Below are 21,205 nucleotides of genomic sequence, written 5' to 3' on the forward strand. Positions count from 1 at the left end.
ACTCTGTGAGTAAAGTTTCGTTTAATCTCCAGCTCTGGCTAAAAAGTTCAACTGGTATGCATTAGTTTTATATTTAACGTTATGTCCTGGCCTTTAAAAAACGGACACAACCTTTTCATACTGCGAGGCATGTCCCCCCCGCCTTGCCCTCGTGGTACGGCAGCCATAACGGCTAGAAGGAATCCATGTCAAATTAACGTGAGCTTTGACATTTCGTAGTAGTAGGTTAGGAAAATTTACGCAGCCGGTTAGGATAATTAACTTAGCAGGTTAGGATAATTAGGTTACGTTTGGGAAAAGGGTTAGGGTTAGGTGAAATGCAATAAACAACAACTTTTGACGTTAATTTGACAAAAGCTGGATCCCGTCTAGCGCTGACCCAGTTCAGCCGAGGGCGGGAGACCTGTGTGAAGCTAGCCACATAAGGATGATTGAAGTATGACCCCAGTGCAATTTTAAAGTCTTAATACATACATCTACAGATTTGTACTGTTTTGTGTCAAATTAACTAATTATTGTCGTTTAAAAAAAAATGTATATAACAACATTCCAAACTTTGTTTAACATTATCTAGTGAAAATGTGTCATGATTACACTATTTGTATCCGTTTGAATCGCTTTCAATTGGATACTTTTATTTTGAAGGCGGCCCGCTAATTTCACTATTGCGGCTAATTCGTTGTGGTGTCTAGCTTCACACAGGTTCGAGTCCAGCTGCGAGATACAAGCTCTCCTTTACAGTTCGTGTCCAGTTGTTTTCTGGTAAGAATTTTAACAATACCCATGCATTTTTTTTTTACTAGACAACCTAGCTGCAGTGTATTATTGTGGCAACGTTAGCAATTTAATAACTGAGAAAAAGATGCAAAGATGTTCCGTTTTCAATGAGACCCTCGACTCGACTTGCTAGCTTCAGCTAGCCTCTTTGTAAACATTTAACGTTAGCTAGCTATCTAAGCAAAAAAAAAATACGCGAAAGAATCAAGCACATTGTGAGCTCCTAACTAATAAACTTGACAGTCTACGAGGGTGTAATATGAAGGCTGCCACTTAAACATGAAATTGATTGACCATTAAATGTTATTATTGCACTACTTCCAGTTCTTCTCGCTAGCTGGTGAGTGAAGGAAGGGCGGCTGGTGGATCGCCTTCTCACTTTCTGACAATGGCTCCCAAACCTCCCATACTCTTACATTTACATTTACATTTTAGTCATTTAGCAGACGCTCTTATCCAGAGCGACTTACAGTTAGTGAATACATATTTTTTTATACTGGCCCCCCGTGGGAAGAGCGGGGGGCCTCTTGACTGTCAATGAGTACGGTTAGTCAGATTAATATAATAATTCGTTCACATGCTTTGCAATAACGATTTACCTAGTAATCCTGTTTAAATGGACAGTTGGACACATCTAAAAAATCAGGCCACTTGATGGGACTTTTGATCATTGCAGAAAATCGCCAATCAAAATAAACGTTCTACCGAAGTGACTGTTATTTTTTTAGAAGTCTATTTGATGTTGAGTTAGGACATGTACTGAACAAAAATATAAACGTTGGTCCCGTGTTTCATGAGCTGACATAAAAGATCCCAGAAATGGCCTAGTTATATGAGTAAGCAGGTGCGTGTCCTTACTCAAGATTGACAGGAGCGCTCCAAACAAAACTCGTAAATGGAATGAAATAAACCAAACTTTTCCTCACAAGTGTAGCCTAGATGGTGCACTCCGCAAACAATGTGTCCACTCCTACAATGACAACAGTAAGACTGTAATAATAATAATAACAATAATAATAATAACAATAATAATAAACTGAATGCATTAACAGAAATTATTGTAACCAAACATTGTAGATTCAAAATTATGGGAATTAACGGCATACTACTGATGATACTAGTGTGCCTCCACAATGGATTAGTCCACAGAGACGGGCAATGGATTAGTCCACAGAGACGGGCAATGGATTAGTCCACTGAGACGGGCAATGGATTCGTCCACAGAGACGGGCAATGGATTCGTCCACAGAGACGGGCAATGGATTCGTCCACAGAGACGGGCAATGGATTCGTCCACAGAGACGGGCAATGGCTACCTGGCCTGCCAAATGTAGGCTTATAAATGTGCCCATTTGGGGATCTGATACTATTTATGATTGTCTTAACTCACCATCACTGTGGAGCTTCTCAAAGTAATATTTTCCTCGCCTCAAAAAGCAAGTCAACTAAGTCTGTTTTTACATCCATTTAGAATGACAATAGTTCCTCACCGTAGCCTATTTGAAAAATATTTTCAGCTCTCTCCCTTTCGATAACCACTCAGCATTAAAGGGGGAAAACATGTAATGCTCTGATCTGGTGGAAAAGTCATAAAATAGTCCTACCTGATTACTTCTTATCCCTTGTGCAAATAGCCTCCAGCTGTGTCTGTCTGCCTGGAGCTCACTGACAGGAAACTCTGAGGGCCCAGAATATTTGATACAATGTTGCAAGTTTTCTAGCACAAGCCTTGGGCCGGACCCAGTTGATACAATGTTTCAAGTTCGTTGGGCCGGACCCAGTTGATAGTTGATACAATGTTTCAAGTTCGTTGGGCTGGACCCAGTTGATAGTTGATACAATGTTTCAAGTTTGTTGGGCTGGACCCAGTTGATAGTTGATACAATGTTTCAAGTTTGTTGGGCTGGACCCAGTTGATAGTTGATACAATGTTTCAAGTTTGTTGGGCTGGACCCAGTTGATAGTTGATACAACGTTGCAAGTTCGTTGCAGACAGGCCATGCGTAGCCAATGTGATTTATAGGATATTTGTTTTTATCAGGATATTTTCTACCTGCGGGCTGCAATGTTTTTATTTGTTGGTTTATGTAAGCTATTTTTACATATTGGCAATGGCAATAGAAGTTACTTTTAGATTTGTATCGTTTTCATTTAGATATAATTTTTATTAACCACATGACATTGATTTTGAGACATGAAGATTATAATAATAAAATTAAATGTTCCACGAAAATGTGCATATGAAAATCATAACTGGCACGCAGATCGGTAGAAATGGTACGGTAACTTGGCACTCCAAATGGAAAAGGTTGCCGACCCCTGGTGTAGCCTATTACCGGCTGTTTCAGGAGCAAAATGGCAGAATCTGTGAAGACGAGCAGCGGGCAGTGGGAGGAGGAGGGTTGGGAACAGCCCCCCCCCCCCTTCTGGTTAGGCTATATTGATCTCTGGCTCACTCTTCAGTCATTTGTCTTTTTAATCACAACGCTTAAAGCATCAGACGAGCTCAGTAGCCTACATATAGTGGATTATATTAAAACATATAAATGATGAAGCCTACATGCAGTATAGTCTATATCTGGAAAAATACACGTAAAAAAAATTCACCCGATTGGTTGGAAGAACAAATGACTCTCGGTCGACAAAGATCTATATTTTCTGTCGGGAATATTTTTTATATACAGCCCATTTCTTTCTTTCTTTCTTTCTTTATATATATATAGCCCTAGAACACAAGTGTGACGTGTGTGTGTGTGTGTAGGGAGTAACTTTTATGTATTGGTCTATAAAAAAAATATCACAACATTGATTTATGAATTTGGACATTTAAAACCGGTGTTATGACACTCTGACATAAATCACAAAGCCATGACAACAGGAAGCAGCAACAGTATCAATTTCAATGTATGTTTTAGGAATATAAATGGTCCTTTTTAACAGGATTCTACTTTATCAGGTAAAAACTACTGAATGAGCCCCAAAAAAACGTCCTGTGATTTGATTTCGATGATATGAAATGGTGAAAATGTGTTTGACCTGGCTACTCTGTTAACGTCTTTACATGGTCTCTCTATTTACCATTTCACTTCCTGTTGAAGGCTGACTTGGCTAGCCTGGGTTCTGATAGGGTTCCACAGTTGAACTAAGCTCATGAGAAAGTTATATTCTTCAAGAATCAATGGATTTATATCATTAATTAATGTCAACATTTATGTAGCAACTGAAGATTGCCCCTTTTTTTAAAATTATGCCTTGTTTTGCAAACCAACTCTCTCCTCCAACCACCTCTCCTCTACTGGTATTTAGCAATGTGTCTGTCTTGTAAGCTGATCTCTCTACGGGAACATAATGTCCCTCCTCTCCTCTCCCCAGTATGAGAAGGAGTTGGTGTTGAAGCAGGATGCCAGGCAAGGCAGCAGACAGGTTCCAGCCTGGGGACTTGGTCTTCGCCAAGATGAGGGGCTTCCCCCACTGGCCGGCCAGGGTGAGTCTGACACTCTGACTGTCTGGTGATGCACTATGTAGTGTCCCAATGTCGTTGACAACCTTTTATGTTTTTACCCCAATGTTTCTCCCCCAATTTCGTGATATCCAATTGCCAGTTACGATTTTGTCTCATCACTGCAACTCCCCAACGGTTTCGGGAGAGGCGACGGTCGAGACAAGCAAACAGTAGTATCGGTGATAATCCTACAGACAGCCAATAGTATCGGTGTTAATCCTACAGATAGCCAATAGTATCGGTGTTAATCCTACAGATAGCCAGCCAATAGTATCGGTGTTAATCCTACAGATAGCCAGCCAATAGTATCGGTGTTAATCCTACAGATAGCCAGCCAATAGTATCGGTGTTAATCCTACAGATAGCCAATAGTATCGGTGTTAATCCTACAGATAGCCAATAGTATCGGTGTTAATCCTACAGATAGCCAATAGTATCGGTGTTAATCCTACAGATAGCCAGCCAATAGTGTCTGTTACTGTTGCAGATCGCTAAGGGCGAGGGCTCTAAGAAGAAGGTTCCGGTGTTCTTCTTTGGAACCCACCAGACGTAAGTAGAAGAGGGTGAATATACTGATACGGTTTACAGAACGGGAAGACGTTTTATAGTTGCTACTTAGACGCTAGTAGTCTCCAATTGGTAAGGCGTCATTAGTCTTCACTGACTGTAAGTCACTCTAGATGAGAGCGTCTGATAAATGACCAAAATGTGAATTTGATGATGCTTGGTTTTTTGTCAATCTGTTCTTGTTTGTGGACTAAGTCTTCTGTCGTCCCCAGAGCGTTCATACCCCCTGAAAATATAGTGCCCTACGTCGGGAACAAGGGCAGATATGGAAAAGGAGTGCGCATCAGAGGCTTCACAGAGGGCATGTGGGAGATAGAGAACTCTCCCAGAGTAGGCAGCAAACCCAAGGTAAGGAGGACACACACTCTCTCTCCCTCTCTCTCTCTCTCTCTCTTTCACACACTCTCTCTCACTCTCTCTTTCTCCCTCTTTCTCTTTCTCTCTTTCACACAGGCACAAACTCTCTCTCTCTCCCTCTCTCACATACACTCTCACACTCTCTCCCTCACATAGACACACTCTCTGACAGACACACCTCCATGTAGTGAGTTGTAATCCCTCTTGTTCTCAGCTCAGTCCCTGTTTCTCTGTCTGAAACAGGTGGGTGCTACCCCAGTCAAAAAGGAGCAAGCAGAGAACAAGCCAGACCAGACCAAGACATCTGCACCAGTCCGAGTCAGTCAACTGTCCAGCTCTGATACAGACAGTAGCTATATAACAGTAGAAAATCATTTGTCTGTTTTTGACTTCAACTTACAGATGGCCACCGCCCCGAAACAGGCCCCGAAACAGGCCCCGAAAACACAAGCGAAGACTAACAAGACAGTGGCAGTGACGGCCCCGGGAAACAGGGCGGCCCCGGGAAACAGGGCGGCCCCGGGAAACAGGGCAGCCCCGGGAAACGGGGGCGCGGCCCCGGGAAACAGGGCGGCCCCGGGAAACAAAAAACCATCTGCCGACGGCCAACAGGAAGCTGACACACCGACCAACACAAGAGTTGAGAAAAGGAAAAAGGTGTGGAGGGAAAGTACATTTATGTCTGAAATATAGAAGTATGAAGGATTTTTAACTGCTGATGTATAAAGGGCTTTATAAATCAATTTAAAGACCAATAACCTCTGCTATGCTAATAAATGTCATTAGATTGAGTCATTGATTGGAATGCGCTCTCCCCAGTATGAGCCTGTCCAGGGGCAGAAGACGGCCCCAGCCAGTCCAGCTGTAAGCCCACCCGGTAAAGAACATCACCGCTAGCTCTCAGCCATTTTGTATCAATCATATCAATGTGGTGACATGGGACAGTGATTCTAAAAATGTCCGCCCCCTGTTCTGGTCTCCACAGCCAGCAAGAAGACAAGATCGGCTGAGGAGAAAAGCTCCTCCACTCCAAAGGGCGAGAGAGAGGAGCAGAGTAGAGGGATGAAGAGGAGAAGGGAGGATGAAGGAGAGAAAGAGGAGAGCAGGAAGACCAAGGAAGTTGGTGTTGAAGAAGGAAAGACCGAAGTCAGTAAGACGAGTGAGCTGGAAAGTTTAGAAAGAGACAAAGAAGTAATCCACAAGGAAGAGGTTAAGAAAGAGGGGAACGAGGAGGAGGAGGGGGTACCAGTGAAGGGAAGGAAAGAGGGGAACGAGGAGGAGGAGGGGGTACCAGTGAAGGGAAAGAAAGAGGGGAACAAGGAGGAGGAGGGGGTACCAGTGAAAGGAAGGAAAGAGGGGAACGAGGAGGAGGAGGAGGGGGTACCAGTGAAGGGAAAGAAAGAGGGGAACGAGGAGGAGGAGGAGGGGGTACCAGTGAAAGGAAGGAAAGAGGGGAACGAGGAGGAGGAGGAGGAGGGGGTACCAGTGAAGGGAAAGAAAGAGGGGAACGAGGAGGAGGAGGAGGGGGTACCAGTGAAAGGAAGGAAAGAGGGGAACGAGGAGGAGGAGGAGGAGGGGGTACCAGTGAAGGGAAGGAAAGAGGGGAACAAGGAGGAGGAGGAGGGGGTACCAGTGAAGGGAAGGAAAGAGGGGAACGAGGAGGAGGAGGAGGGGGTACCAGTGAAGGGAAGGAAAGTAGAGAGCACCAAGAAAAAGGAGTGTCCACCTGAGCCGATGAAGAGAGAAGAGGATAATGATGTGAAGGTGACCAATACTGTCACAGAGAGCAGTCCTGGTCCGGATGAGGAGGTGACCAATACTGTCACAGAGAACAGTCCTGGTCAGGATGAGGAGGTGACCAATACTGTCACAGAGAACAGTCCTGGTCAGGATGAGGAGGTGACCAATACTGTCACAGGGAACAGTCCTGGTCCGGATGAGGAGGTGAGTCCAAACTTACAGGTCTAAATCTGAAATGACATCCCTGTAGTGGTGTCACCATACTAGAATATTGACAGCAACACCAGGTTTAGTTTCCCAATACTCGATACAGTCACGACATTAGACCGGGAAACGATACCACGGCAAAAAGAAGAAGGCGTATTAACCAAAGTCCCAGAATGGCCCTTGATCCAGACAGATAAACTCAGCTACGGCTCTCTTCAATCGTTGGGCGTCTTGAGTTCAAGATCATGACGCTAGATATTTTTTACATCTACATTTTTCAGAAACAGCCATGTATACATTAATTAATCAATAATATAATCAATCAATTATACACTGAACCAAAATATGAACTCAACATGTAAAGGGTTCGAAATAAAAGATCCCAAAAATGTCCATACGCACAAAAAGCTTTCTCTCAAATATTGTGCACAAATTTGTTTACATCCCTGTTAGTGAGCATTTCTCCTTTGCCAAGATAATCCATCCACCTGACAGGTGTGGCATATCAAGAAGATGATTAACCAGACTCCCAGTGCAGGCTAGCAGGCAGGGTGGGGAGCCAACACGATGCAGACCAGACTCCCAGTGCAGGCTAGCAGGCAGGGTGGGGAGCCAACACGATGCAGACCAGACTCCCAGTGCAGGCTAGCAGGCAGGGTGGGGAGCCAACACGATGCAGACCAGACTCCCAGTGCAGGCTAGCAGGCAGGGTGGGGAGCCAACACGATGCAGACCAGACTCCCAGTGCAGGCTAGCAGGCAGGGTGGGGAGCCAACACGATGCAGACCAGACTCCCAGTGCAGGCTAGCAGGCAGGGTGGGGAGCCAACACGATGCAGACCAGACTCCCAGTGCAGGCTAGCAGGCAGGGTGGGGAGCCAACACGATGCAGACCAGACTCCCAGTGCAGGCTAGCAGGCAGGGTGGGGAGCCAACACGATGCAGACCAGACTCCCAGTGCAGGCTAGCAGGCAGGGTGGGGAGCCAACACGATGCAGACCAGACTCCCAGTGCAGGCTAGCAGGCTTGATCTGCGAGACCCATTTGACAGAAGTACCGAACCGTTTTTCATTCTCTGGTATCGAAGTACAGAAGTTTGTGTATACCGTGCAACACTAGTTCCCTATATATCCCTACTTTCAAATCTAAAATACAGTAGAATAGAATACAGTATATACATATGAGATGAGTAAAGCGGTATGTAAACATTATTAAAGTGACCAGTGATTCTATGTCTACTTTTGACCAGAGGGTGCCATTTGAAATGCAGACCACGCCTACTGTCCAATACTAGTGGTGATGTAATATCCTGTTAGTGAAGTCTCATCCTGTCCGTGTTGTGTGTGTGTGTGCGCGCAGCGTCGGCGTCGTCTCGCGGCCAGGAGAGCGAGTGTCCTGAAGTCTCTACAAGGCCTCCTCACTGCAGGGAAGGGTCTGAGGAGACAGAGCCTCACACCGTGAGTACACACCTCACACACACTGCCACAACATCGCTCTGTGAGTACACACCTCACACACACTGCCACAACATCGCTCTGTGAGTACACACCTCACACACACTGCCACAACATCGCTCCGTGAGTACACACCTCACACACACTGCCACAACATCGCTCTGTGAGTACACACCTCACACACACACACACACTGCCACAACATCGCTCTGTGAGTACACACCTCACACACACTGCCACAACATCGCTCCGTGAGTACACACCTCACACACACTGCCACAACATCGCTCTGTGAGTACACACCTCACACACACACACACACTGCCACAACATCGCTCTGTGAGTACACACCTCACACACACTGCCACAACATCGCTCCGTGAGTACACACCTCACACACACACACTGCCACAACATCGCTCTGTGAGTACACACCTCACACACACTGCCACAACATCGCTCCGTGAGTACACACCTCACACACACTGCCACAACATCGCTCTGTGAGTACACACCTCACACACACTGCCACAACATCGCTCCGTGAGTACACACCTCACACACACTGCCACAACATCGCTCCGTGAGTACACACCTCACACACACTGCCACAACATCGCTCTGTGAGTACACACCTCGCACACACTGCCACAACATCGCTCCGTGAGTACACACCTCACACACACTGCCACAACATCGCTCCGTGAGTACACACCTCACACACACTGCCACAACATCGCTCTGTGAGTACACACCTCACACACACTGCCACAACATCGCTCCGTGAGTACACACCTCACACACACACACTGCCACAACATCGCTCCGTGAGTACACACCTCACACACACTGCCACAACATCGCTCTGTGAGTACACACCTCACACACACACACACACTGCCACAACATCGCTCTGTGAGTACACACCTCACACACACTGCCACAACATCGCTCCGTGAGTACACACCTCACACACACTGCCACAACATCGCTCTGTGAGTACACACCTCACACACACACTGCCACAACATCGCTCTGTGAGTACACACCTCACACACACTGCCACAACATCGCTCCGTGAGTACACACCTCACACACACACACTGCCACAACATCGCTCCGTGAGTACACACCTCACACACACACACTGCCACAACATCGCTCCGTGAGTACACACACACTGCCACAACATCGCTCCGTGAGTACACACCTCACACACACTGCCACAACATCGCTCTGTGAGTACACACCTCACACACACTGCCACAACATCGCTCCGTGAGTACACACCTCACACACACTGCCACAACATCGCTCCGTGAGTACACACCTCACACACACTGCCACAACATCGCTCTGTGAGTACACACCTCACACACACTGCCACAACATCGCTCCGTGAGTACACACCTCACACACACTGCCACAACATCGCTCCGTGAGTACACACCTCACACACACTGCCACAACATCGCTCTGTGAGTACACACCTCACACACACTGCCACAACATCGCTCCGTGAGTACACACCTCACACACACACTGCCACAACATCGCTCCGTGAGTACACACCTCACACACACTGCCACAACATCGCTCTGTGAGTACACACCTCACACACACACACACACTGCCACAACATCGCTCTGTGAGTACACACCTCACACACACTGCCACAACATCGCTCCGTGAGTACACACCTCACACACACTGCCACAACATCGCTCTGTGAGTACACACCTCACACACACACACACACTGCCACAACATCGCTCTGTGAGTACACACCTCACACACACTGCCACAACATCGCTCCGTGAGTACACACCTCACACACACACACTGCCACAACATCGCTCTGTGAGTACACACCTCACACACACTGCCACAACATCGCTCCGTGAGTACACACCTCACACACACTGCCACAACATCGCTCTGTGAGTACACACCTCACACACACTGCCACAACATCGCTCTGTGAGTACACACCTCACACACACTGCCACAACATCGCTCCGTGAGTACACACCTCACACACTATTGAGAGCACATACACACTACTCTGAAATAATCCGCTTTTGTTTTTGTCTTTTTTTCAGGAGAGATGGAGGGAAGAGGGTGGAGGGAGGAAAGTCAGGGGGTCAGAAAAGGGACAGAAAAGCAGAGAGCAAGAAAACGGATAAGAAGGTGGAAAGTACGAAAAGTACGAAAAAATCGGAAGGTAAAAAAACTGAACGTAAGAAACCAGAAGAGAAGAAAGTAGAAAAGAAATCAGAATTGACCAGAGTGGGGGCTAAGAAATCAGAATTTACCAGAGTGGGGGCTAAGAAATCAGATTTAACCAGAGTGGGGGCTACGAAATCAGATTTAACCAGAGTGGGGGCTAAGAAATCAGATTTAACCAGAGTGGGGGATAAGAAATCAGATTTAACCAGAGTGGGGGCTAAGAAATCAGATTTAACCAGAGTGGGGGCTAAGAAATCAGAATTAACCAGAGTGGGGGCTAAGAAATCAGATTTAACCAGAGTGGGGGCTAAGAAATCAGAATTAACCAGAGTGGGGGCTAAGAAATCAGATTTAACCAGAGTGGGGCCTAAGAAATCAGATTTAACCAGAGTGGGGCCTAAGAAATCAGATTTAACCAGAGTGGGGGCTAAGAAATCAGATTTAACCAGAGTGGGGGATAAGAAATCAGAAGCCAAGAAAGTGGAGCCTGATAGTCCACCTCCAGTAGAGACACCACAGGAGGAGACTGATAGTTCACCTCCAGTAGAGACACGACAGGAGGAGACTGATGGGTCACCTCCAGTAGAGACACCACAGGAGGAGACTGATAGTTCACCTGCAGTAGAGACACGACAGGAGGAGACTGATAGTTCACCTCCAGTAGAGACACCACAGGAGGAGACTGATAGTTCACCTCCAGTAGAGACACGACAGGAGGAGACTGATAGTTCACCTCCAGTAGAGACACGACAGGAGGAGGAGACTAAATCACCTCAGTGAGTACATGAACGAATAACCTGTCTGTCTTTCTGTCTGCCTGTGTCTCCTGTACCTGTCTCTCTCCTGTACCTGTCTGTCTCTCTCCTGTACGTGTCTGTCTGTCTCTCCTGTGTCTGTCTCTCTCCTGTACGTGTCTGTCTGTCTCTCCTGTGTCTGTCTGTCTCTCCTGTGTCTGTCTCTCTCCTTTACCTGCCTCTCTCTCTCCTGTACCTGTCTCTCTCTCCTTTACCTGCCTGTCTCTCTCCTGTACCTGTCTCTCTCCTGTACCTGCCTGTCTCTCTCTCCTGTACCTGTCTCTCTCTCCTTTACCTGCCTCTCTCTCTCCTGTACCTGTCTCTCTCCTGTACCTGCCTGTCTCTCTCTCCTGTACCTGTCTCTCTCTCCTGTACCTGTCTCTCTCTCCTGTACCTGTCTCTCTCTCCTGTACCTGCCTCTCTCTCTCCTGTACCTGTCTCTCTCCTGTACCTGCCTGTCTCTCTCTCCTGTACCTGTCTCTCTCTCCTGTACCTGTCTCTCTCTCCTGTACCTGTCTCTCTCTCCTTTACCTGCCTCTCTCTCTCTCTCTCCTGTACCTGTCTCTCTCCTGTACCTGCCTGTCTCTCTCCTGTACCTGTCTGTCTCTCTCCTGTACCTGTCTCTCTCTCCTGTACCTGTCTCTCTCTCCTGTACCTGTCTCTCTCTCCTTTACCTGCCTCTCTCTCTCCTGTACCTGTCTCTCTCCTGTACCTGCCTGTCTCTCTCTCTCCTGTACCTGTCTCTCTCTCTCCTGTACCTGCCTGTCTCTCTCTCTCCTGTACCTGCCTGTCTCTCTCTCTCCTGTACCTGTCTGTCTCTCTCCTGTACCTGTCTCTCTCTCCTGTACCTGTCTCTCTCTCTCCTGTACCTGCCTCTCTCTCTCCTGTACCTGTCTGTCTCTCTCCTGTACCTGTCTGTCTCTCTCCTGTACCTGTCTCTCTCTCCTGTACCTGTCTCTCTCTCCTGTACCTGTCTCTCTCTCTCCTGTACGTGTCTGTCTCTCTCTCCTGTACCTGCCTGCCTGTCTCTCTCCTGTACCTGTCTCTCCTGTGTCTGTCTCTCTCCTGTACCTGTCTCTCTCTCCTGTACCTGTCTCTCTCTCCTGTACCTGTCTCTCTCTCCTGTACCTGCCTCTCTCTCCTGTACCTGTCTCTCTCTCCTGTACCTGCCTGCCTGTCTCTCTCCTGTGCCTGTCTGTCTCTCTCCTGTACCTGTCTCTCTCTCCTGTACGTGTCTGTCTCTCTCCTGTACCTGTCTCTCTCTCCTGTACCTGTCTCTCTCTCCTGTACCTGTCTCTCTCTCCTGTACCTGCCTCTCTCTCCTGTGCCTGTCTGTCTCTCTCCTGTACCTGCCTGTCTCTCTCCTGTACCTGCCTGTCTCTCTCCTGTACCTGCCTGTCTCTCTCCTGTACCTGTCTCTCTCTCCTGTACCTGTCTCTCTCTCCTGTACCTGTCTCTCTCTCCTGTACCTGTCTCTCTCTCCTGTACCTGTCTTTCTGTCTGTCAGTGATCATAACTAACCATTGTATTGTGGTTGTCTCTCTGTCTCTATCAGGAGAGGTGTACTAGGTGACGACCAGAAGACGGACGGTGTGTCTAAACTACAGACGGCTATAGACTCTTTCACTCTAACAGACTCTACCCTACACAGGATACACGGAGATATACGCATCTCTCTGAAGACGGACAACCCTGTGAGTCACACATGGAACGGTTTACCCCCCCATCCATAAGGACATTAGTCAGCCCTGGACCAACTCACTATGGTCTATGTAACGAGTCTCTCTCTCTCTCTGTCTCTCTCTCTCTCTCTATGTCTCTCTGTCTCTCTCTGTCTCTCTCTGTCTCTCTCTCTCTCTGTCTCCTCTCTCTCTGTCTCTCTCTGTCTCTCTGTCTCTCTCTGTCTCTCTGTCTCTCTCGCTCTCTCTCTCTGTCTCTCTCTCTGTCTCTCTCTCTGTGTCTCTGTCTCTGTCTCTCTCTCTCTCAGGACATTTGTAAGTGTCTGATTGCCCTTGATCAACTCAGTATGGTGTATGTAACATCACAGCATGTCCAGAGACACAGTGAACTCATCACTACGCTCAGAAAGGTAAGACTGCTGTCACATACATACAATAACCACACACACCTGACATACAGTGCATTCGGAAAGTATTCAGACCCCTTCACTTTTTCCACATTGTTACGATACAGCCTTATTCTAAAATGGATTACATCGTTTTTTTCCCCTCATCAATCTACAAACAATACCCCATAGTGACAAAGAGAAAACATATATTTTTAGAAATGTTTGCACATTTATTAAAAATTAAAAACTAAAATATCACATATACATAAGTATTCAGACCCTTTACTCAGAACTTTATTGAAGCACCTTTGGCAGTGATTACAGCATCGAGTCTTCTTGGGTATGACGCTACAAGCTTGGCACACCTGTATTTGGGGAGTTTCTCCCATTCTTCTCTGCAGATCCTCTCAAGCTCTGTCAGGTTGGATGGGGAGCGTTGCTGCACAGCTATTTTCAGGTCTCTCCAGAGATGTTCGATCGGGTTCAAGTCTGGGCTCTGAATGGGCCACTCAAGGACATTCAGAGACTTGTCCTGAAGCCACTCCTGCGTTGTCTTGACTGTGTGCTTAGGGTCGTTGTCCTGTTGGAAGGTGAACCTTCACCCCAGTCTGAGGTCCTGAGTGCTCTGGAGCAGATTCTGACTAGTCTCCCAGTCCCTGCTGTTGAAAAACATCCCCACAGCATGATGCTGCCACCACCATGCTTCACCGTAGGGATGGTGCCAGGTTTCCTCCAGACGTGACGCTTGACATTCAGGCCAAAGAGTTCAATCTTGGTCTGAGAATCTTTAGGTGCCTTTGGCAAACTCCAAGCAGGCGGTCATGTGCCTTTTACTGAGGAGTGGCTTCCGTCTGGCTACTCTACCATAAAGTCCTGATTGTTGGAGAGCTGCAGAGATGGTTGTCCTTCTGGAAGGTTCTCCCATCTCCACAGAGGAACTCTGGATCTCTGTCAGAGTGACCATCGGGTTCTTGGTCACCTCCCTGACCAAGGCCCTTCTCCTCCGATTGCTCAGTTTGGCCGGGCGGCCAGCTCTAGGAAGAGTCTTGGTGGTTCCAAACTTCTTCCATTTAAGAATGATGGAGGCCACTGTGTTCTTGGGGACCTTCAATGATGCAGAAATGTTTTGGTACCCTTCCCCAGATCTGTGCCTCGACACAATCCTGTCTCAGAGCTCTAGGGACAATTCCTTCGACCTCATGGCTTGGTTTTTTGCTCTGACATGCACTGTCAACTGTGGGACCTTATATAGACAGGTGTGTGCCTTTCCAAATCATGTCCAATCAATTGAATTTACCACAGGTGGACTCCAATCAAGTTGTAGAAACATCTCAAGGATGATCAATGGAAACAGGATGTACCTGAGCTCAATTCCGAGTCTCCATTTTAGAATAAGGCTGTAACGTAACAAAATGTGGAAAAAGTCAAGGGGTCTGAATACTTTCCCAATGCACTGTACATCCAATAACCACCTGACATACAGGTTGGTGTTGTTCTTAGTCTTATTTCCTGTAGTGATGATAGCAGCTTCTAATCCTTTTATCCCTCACTGTAGTAGCTTCTATGTACATAACATTTGTATGAAATGTGATGATAGTAGCTTCTATGTACATAACATTTGGATGAAATGTGATGATAGTAGCTTCTATGTACATAACATTTGTATGAAATGTGATGATAGCAGCTTCTATGTACATAACATTTGGATGAAATGTGATGATAGTAGCTTCTATGTACATAACATTTGTATGAAATGTGATGATAGCAGCTTCTATGTAATAAATATAATATAAATAAATAATATGCCATTTAGCAGACGCTTTTATCCAAAGCGACTTACAGTCGTGCGTGCATACATTTTTGTGTATGGGTGGTCCCGGGGATCGAACCCACTACCTTGGCGTTACAAGCGCCGTGCTCTACCAGCTGAGCTACAGAGGACCATGTACATAACGTTTGTATGAAATGTGATGATAGCAGCTTCTATGTACATAACATTTGTATGAAATGTGATAATACAGTGAGGGAAAAAAGTATTTGATCCCCTGCTGATTTTGTACGTTTGCCCACTGACAAAGAAATGATCAGTCTATAATTTTAATGGTAGGTTTATTTGAACAGTGAGAGACAGAATAACAACAACAAAATCCAGAAAAACGCATGTCAAAAATGTTATAAATTGATTTGCATTTTAATGAGGGAAATAAGTATTTGACCCCCTCTCAATCAGAAAGATTTCTGGCTACCAGGTGTCTTTTATACAGGTAACGAGCTGAGATTAGGAGCACACTCTTAAAGGGAGTGCTCCTAATCTCAGTTTGTTACCTGTATAAAAGACACCTGTCCACAGAAGCAATCAATCAATCAGATTCCAAACTCTCCACCATGGCCAAGACCAAAGAGCTCTCCAAGGATGTCAGGGACAAGATTGTAGACCTACACAAGGCTGGAATGGGCTACAAGACCATCGCCAAGCAGCTTGGTGAGAAGGTGACAACAGTTGGTGCGATTATTTGCAAATGGAAGAAACACAAAAGAACTGTCAATCTCCCTCGGCCTGGGGCTCCATGCAAGATCTCACCTCGTGGAGTTGCAATGATCATGAGAACGGTGAGGAATCAGTCCAGAACTACACGGGAGGATCTTGTCAATGATCTCAAGGCAGTTGGGACCATAGTCACCAAGAAAACAATTGATAACATACTACGCCATGAAGGACTGAAATCCTGCAGTGCCCGCAAGGTTCCCATGCTCAAGAAAGCACATATACAGGGCCGTCTGAAGTTTGCCAATGAACATCTGAATGATTCAGAGGAGAACTGGGTGAAAGTGTTGTGGTCAGATGAGACCAAAATCGAGCTCTTTGGCATCAACTCAACTCGCCGTGTTTGAAGGAGGAGGAATGCTGCCTATGACCCCAAGAACACCATCCCCACCGTCAAACATGGAGGTGGAAACATTATGCTTTGGGGGTGTTTTTCTGCTAAGGGGACAGGACAACTTCACCGCATCAAAGGGACGATGGACGGGGCCATGTACCGTCAAATCTTGGGTGAGAACCTCCTTCCTTCAGCCAGGGCATTGAAAATGGGTCGTGGATGGGTATTCCAGCATGACAATGACCCAAAACACACGGCCAAGGCAACAAAGGAGTGGCTCAAGAAGAAGCACATGAAGGTCCTGGAGTGGCCTAGCCAGTCTCCAGACCTGAATCCCATAGAAAATCTGTGGAGGGAGCTGAAGGTTCGAGTTGCCAAACGTCAGCCTCGAAACCTTAATGACTTGGAGAAGATCTGCAAAGAGGAGTGGAACAAAATCCCTCCTGAGATGTGTGCAAACCTGGTGGCCAACTACAAGAAACGTCTGACCTCTGTGATTGCCAACAAGGGTTTTGCCACCAAGTACTAAGTCATGTTTTGCAGAGGGGTCAAATACTTATTTCCCTCATTAAAATGCAAATCCATTTATAACATTTTTGACATGCGTTTTTCTGGATTGTTGTGGTTGTCATTCTGTCTCTCACTGTTCAAATAAACCTACCATTAAAATTATAGACTGATCATGTCTTTATCAGTGGGCAAACGTACAAAATCAGCAGGGGATCAAATACTTTTTTCCCTCACTGTACATCCAAAACCACACACACTATTCACTCCTTTACCACGTACACACCTCCTAACCACAACTGTGTTTCCCAGATGCGCCGTTTCCGCAGTAACCAGGACGTGATGGACAAGGCGTCGATGCTCTACAACCGCTTCAAGAACGCCTTCCTATTGGTTAACGACAAGGATGAAGTCATCAGCCCAGAGTTCCTCCGCTCGCTCCTGGAGGAGAAAGAGAGGGAGGAGGAAGAGAGGGTGGAGAGATGGAGGGAGAAACAGAGGAGGAGAGGAGAGGTGCTGCAGGAGGTCCGCAGGAGGATGAGTCAACTGGAGGAGAGGAGGGGAGGAGAGAAGGGGGAGACTCAAAAGGAGGTTGTGACAGAGAAGGAGGAAGAGGAGGTGCCAGAGGAGGTGCTAAGGATGGAAGCTGCAAACTCCACTAGGATCACCCTGAGGTCCACTGGGAGAACGGAGCAGGGTGAAGTTGCCCCTAGACACTGATCTTGGTGCAGTTTTACAATTTTCGCCACTAATGGGTCGAAGGTTAGGATTGGAGGAGGGAATCTGGTCCTAGATCTGTACCTGGGGGGGGGTAGAACATACCAACTCAGAATCAGAGGGGTGGAAATGGAACATACCAACTCAGAATCAGAGGGGTGGAAATGGAACATACCAACTCAGAATCAGAGGGGTGGAAATGGAACGTACCAGCTGTCCAACTGGGGTTATGTTTCTAAACCCTCCCCTTGTCCACTCAGAATATTTGGACAACCTCCTCACCCCATATTCATTGGTGCACACCCGTTTCAAAAATGTAGCACAGACGGGGTTTTTTTGCAACGGAAAAGGACGAGTGGACTCTGGTGTCCTAAGGACAGGTAGACCTGCCAAGTGGACTCTGGTGTCCTAAGGACAGGTAGACCTGCCAAGTGGACTCTGGTGTCCTAAGGACAGGTAGACCTGCCAAGTGGACTCTGGTGTCCTAAGGACAGGTAGACCTGCCAAGTGGACTCTGGTGTCCTAAGGACAGGTAGACCTGCCAAGTGGACTCTGGTGTCCTGAGGACAGGTAGACCTGCCAAGTGGACTCTGGTGTCCTGAGGACAGGTAGACCTGCCAAGTGGACTCTGGTGTCCTAAGGACAGGTAGACCTGCCAAGTGGACTCTGGTGTCCTAAGGACAGGTAGACCTGCCAAGTGGACTCTGGTGTCCTAAGGACAGGTAGACCTGCCAAGTGGACTCTGGTGTCCTAAGGACAGGTAGACCTGCCAAGTGGACTCTGGTGTCCTGAGGACAGGTAGACCTGCCAAGTGGACTCTGGTGTCCTAAGGACAGGTAGACCTGCCAAGTGGACTCTGGTGTCCTGAGGACAGGTAGACCTGCCAAGTGGACTCTGGTGTCCTGAGGACAGGTAGACCTGCCAAGTGGACTCTGGTGTCCTAAGGACAGGTAGACCTGCCAAGTGGACTCTGGTGTCCTGAGGACAGGTAGACCTGCCAAGTGGACTCTGGTGTCCTGAGGACAGGTAGACCTGCCAAGTGGACTCTGGTGTCCTAAGGACAGGTAGACCTGCCAAGTGGACTCTGGTGTCCTAAGGACAGGTAGACCTGCCAAGTGGACTCTGGTGTCCTAAGGACAGGTAGACCTGCCAAGTGGACTCTGGTGTCCTAAGGACAGGTAGACCTGCCAAGTGGACTCTGGTGTCCTGAGGACAGGTAGACCTGCCAAGTGGACTCTGGTGTCCTAAGGACAGGTAGACCTGCCAAGTGGACTCTGGTGTCCTAAGGACAGGTAGACCTGCGCTGTGTCCTCCTTTAGAAAGAATCCCACTGATAGGATCCACTGACTGTTACTCTCCTTCCTGGTGCTATAAAAACCTAGAATAGTTCCTGTATACAAATGTTTTTACTTTTCTGATTGTTTTTTTTATACCTTGTACGTTCTCTTAAATACTGTACTTCATGTTGTATAGTTTAACGGTGATGATGTCTAGACTGGATTCTACATGACCTGGATTTGACTTTGCTTGAACTCTTTCCCTGCCATACAAAGCCTAATAGCCACGTTAGCTTCTGCTTTAGCCAGGGGGGGCCAATAGTATACGCTTCAGGTCTCTCCGTCCAATAGCCATCACTGCTCCTGGTTGTAAACCCCAGGGCCAGGCAGCATTATGTTTCAACCCAGGACCAGACATCATTATGTTTCAACCCAGGCCCAGACAGCATTATGTTTCAACCCAGGCCCAGACAGCATTATGTTTCAACCCAGGCCCAGACAGCATTATGTTTCAACCCAGGCCCAGACAGCATTATGTTTCAACCCAGGCCCAGACAGCATTATGTTTCAACCCAGGCCCAGACAGCATTATGTTTCAACCCAGGACCAGACAGCATTATGTTTCAACCCAGGACCAGACATCATTATGTTTCAACCCAGGCCCAGACAGCATTATGTTTCAACCCAGGCCCAGACAGCATTATGTTTCAACCCAGGACCAGACAGCATTATGTTTCAACCCAGGCCCAGACAGCATTATGTTACAACCCAGGCCCAGACAGCATTATGTTTCAACCCAGGCCCAGACAGCATTATGTTTCAACCCAGGCCCAGACAGCATTATGTTTCAACCCAGGCCCAGACAGCGTTACGTTTCAACCCAGGCCCAGACAGCATTATGTTTCAACCCAGGCCCAGACAGCATTATGTTTCAACCCAGGACCAGACAGCATTATGTTTCAACCCAGGACCAGACAGCATTATGTTTCAACCCAGGCCCAGACAGCATTATGTTTCAACCCAGGCCCAGACAGCATTATGTTTCAACCCAGGCCCAGACAGCATTATGTTTCAACCCAGGCCCAGACAGCATTATGTTACAACCTCTGATATACTGTATGTGGTGTTTATCTTTTCTTAGTGCTATTTTCAGCTGCGGCAAGGTGACACTGCCAATTGCTATTACATACTGACACACAGAGACACGTACTGTTGTGTGAACGGTTTTAAACGGAAACACACTTTGGTTTGACACCGTGAGGTAGATTGTTTGTTGTTACTCGACCTTTTTAGATCTGTTTTTTTTTTTACAGTTGTCATTTTACTGTACCTGAATAAGTTAGCGTTACTTCAGGTTATACTGTTGGTCAATAAACCGTTCTGTCACGTAGAAAATATGAGCTCCTGTTCAGATGGTTTCTTGTGTGTTTTAGGGATGGGCACGGTTATTTTCATATCAGAACGGGACGTTTAGTATTAGATTACTTGAGAGCGGTCATTTTTGAGAAGGAATAAAAAAAATATAGGCCTATTTCAATGAAAAGGCTAAATATGAAATCCAAGTATGTGTGACATTGCCTCATAGCCTACAAGGACAGACCATTTGAAGTGTTATGACAGTTTTTATGAGCGCTGCCCATAAAGGTAGCCAACACACCTTTTCACATCTGTGGTCAGAGTGGAGCAAGTGAAGTGGGAGATTTCTAATCAACGCTAAAAATGGAATTAAAATGATTGAATTCAGTTTTGCTAAATGAGAAGGTGTAGGCTACAATGATCAACCAACAGGTAGGCTGCTGTTTGATATGAATGGAGTTGTTGTTGTTGTTGTAGTAGACAAGGACGGGGAGCACAGCAAAATGGACTCCATTAGACTTGCTACGTTAGCTAGCTAGCCGGCTAACTACATTAGCTGGCTACTGTAGGTAGCTAGCTTCTTAACATCGATTTGATTCAGTCAAGACCGACACCACCAGATGAGAGAAGTTAGTCTAACTACTCTTGGCTCTCTCTAAACTCTTAAGGGCTTTAATGACATGGGGAAACATATGTTTGCATCTGCCAAAGCAAGTGAATTAGACCGTAAACAAAAGTGGGTAACACTTTGCTTGACACCCAGCGTCATAACACG

At 46.9% G+C, this 21,205-nt stretch overlaps 1 protein-coding gene across 1 annotated transcript; it reads left to right on the forward strand.

Annotated features, from left to right (window-relative positions):
* Nucleotides 1–669: 669 nt before the first annotated feature.
* LOC311113122 (uncharacterized protein) lies at nt 670–20,471 on the forward strand. Its single transcript, XM_084156273.1, has 13 exons — nt 670–762; nt 4,150–4,261; nt 4,767–4,828; nt 5,059–5,194; nt 5,447–5,521; nt 5,606–5,860; nt 6,023–6,080; nt 6,189–7,147; nt 8,509–8,606; nt 10,706–11,608; nt 13,182–13,320; nt 13,614–13,715; nt 17,393–20,471. The coding sequence occupies exons 2-13, from the start codon at nt 4,178–4,180 to the stop codon at nt 17,798–17,800; spliced, it is 3,279 nt and encodes a 1,092-aa protein (XP_084012399.1). The 5' UTR covers nt 670–762; nt 4,150–4,177; the 3' UTR covers nt 17,801–20,471.
* The last annotated feature ends 734 nt before the right edge of the window (nt 20,472–21,205 follow it).

This window comes from Coregonus lavaretus (genome assembly GCF_964263955.1).
Source record: "Coregonus lavaretus genome assembly, chromosome: 39".
NCBI lineage: Eukaryota > Metazoa > Chordata > Actinopteri > Salmoniformes > Salmonidae > Coregonus > Coregonus lavaretus.

What these genes read in the sequence shown, in the direction of transcription:
- LOC311113122 (XM_084156273.1), top strand. Translation starts at nt 4,178, where the DNA reads ATGCCAGGCAAGGCAGCAGACAGGTTCCAGCCTGGGGACTTGGTCTTC. An exon ending in GAGTAGGCAGCAAACCCAAG is followed by an intron (nt 5,195 to 5,446) that starts GTAAGGAGGACA and finishes TGTCTGAAACAG; the next exon opens with GTGGGTGCTACCCCAGTCAA. An exon ending in AGGAGACAGAGCCTCACACC is followed by an intron (nt 8,607 to 10,705) that starts GTGAGTACACAC and finishes TCTTTTTTTCAG; the next exon opens with GAGAGATGGAGGGAAGAGGG.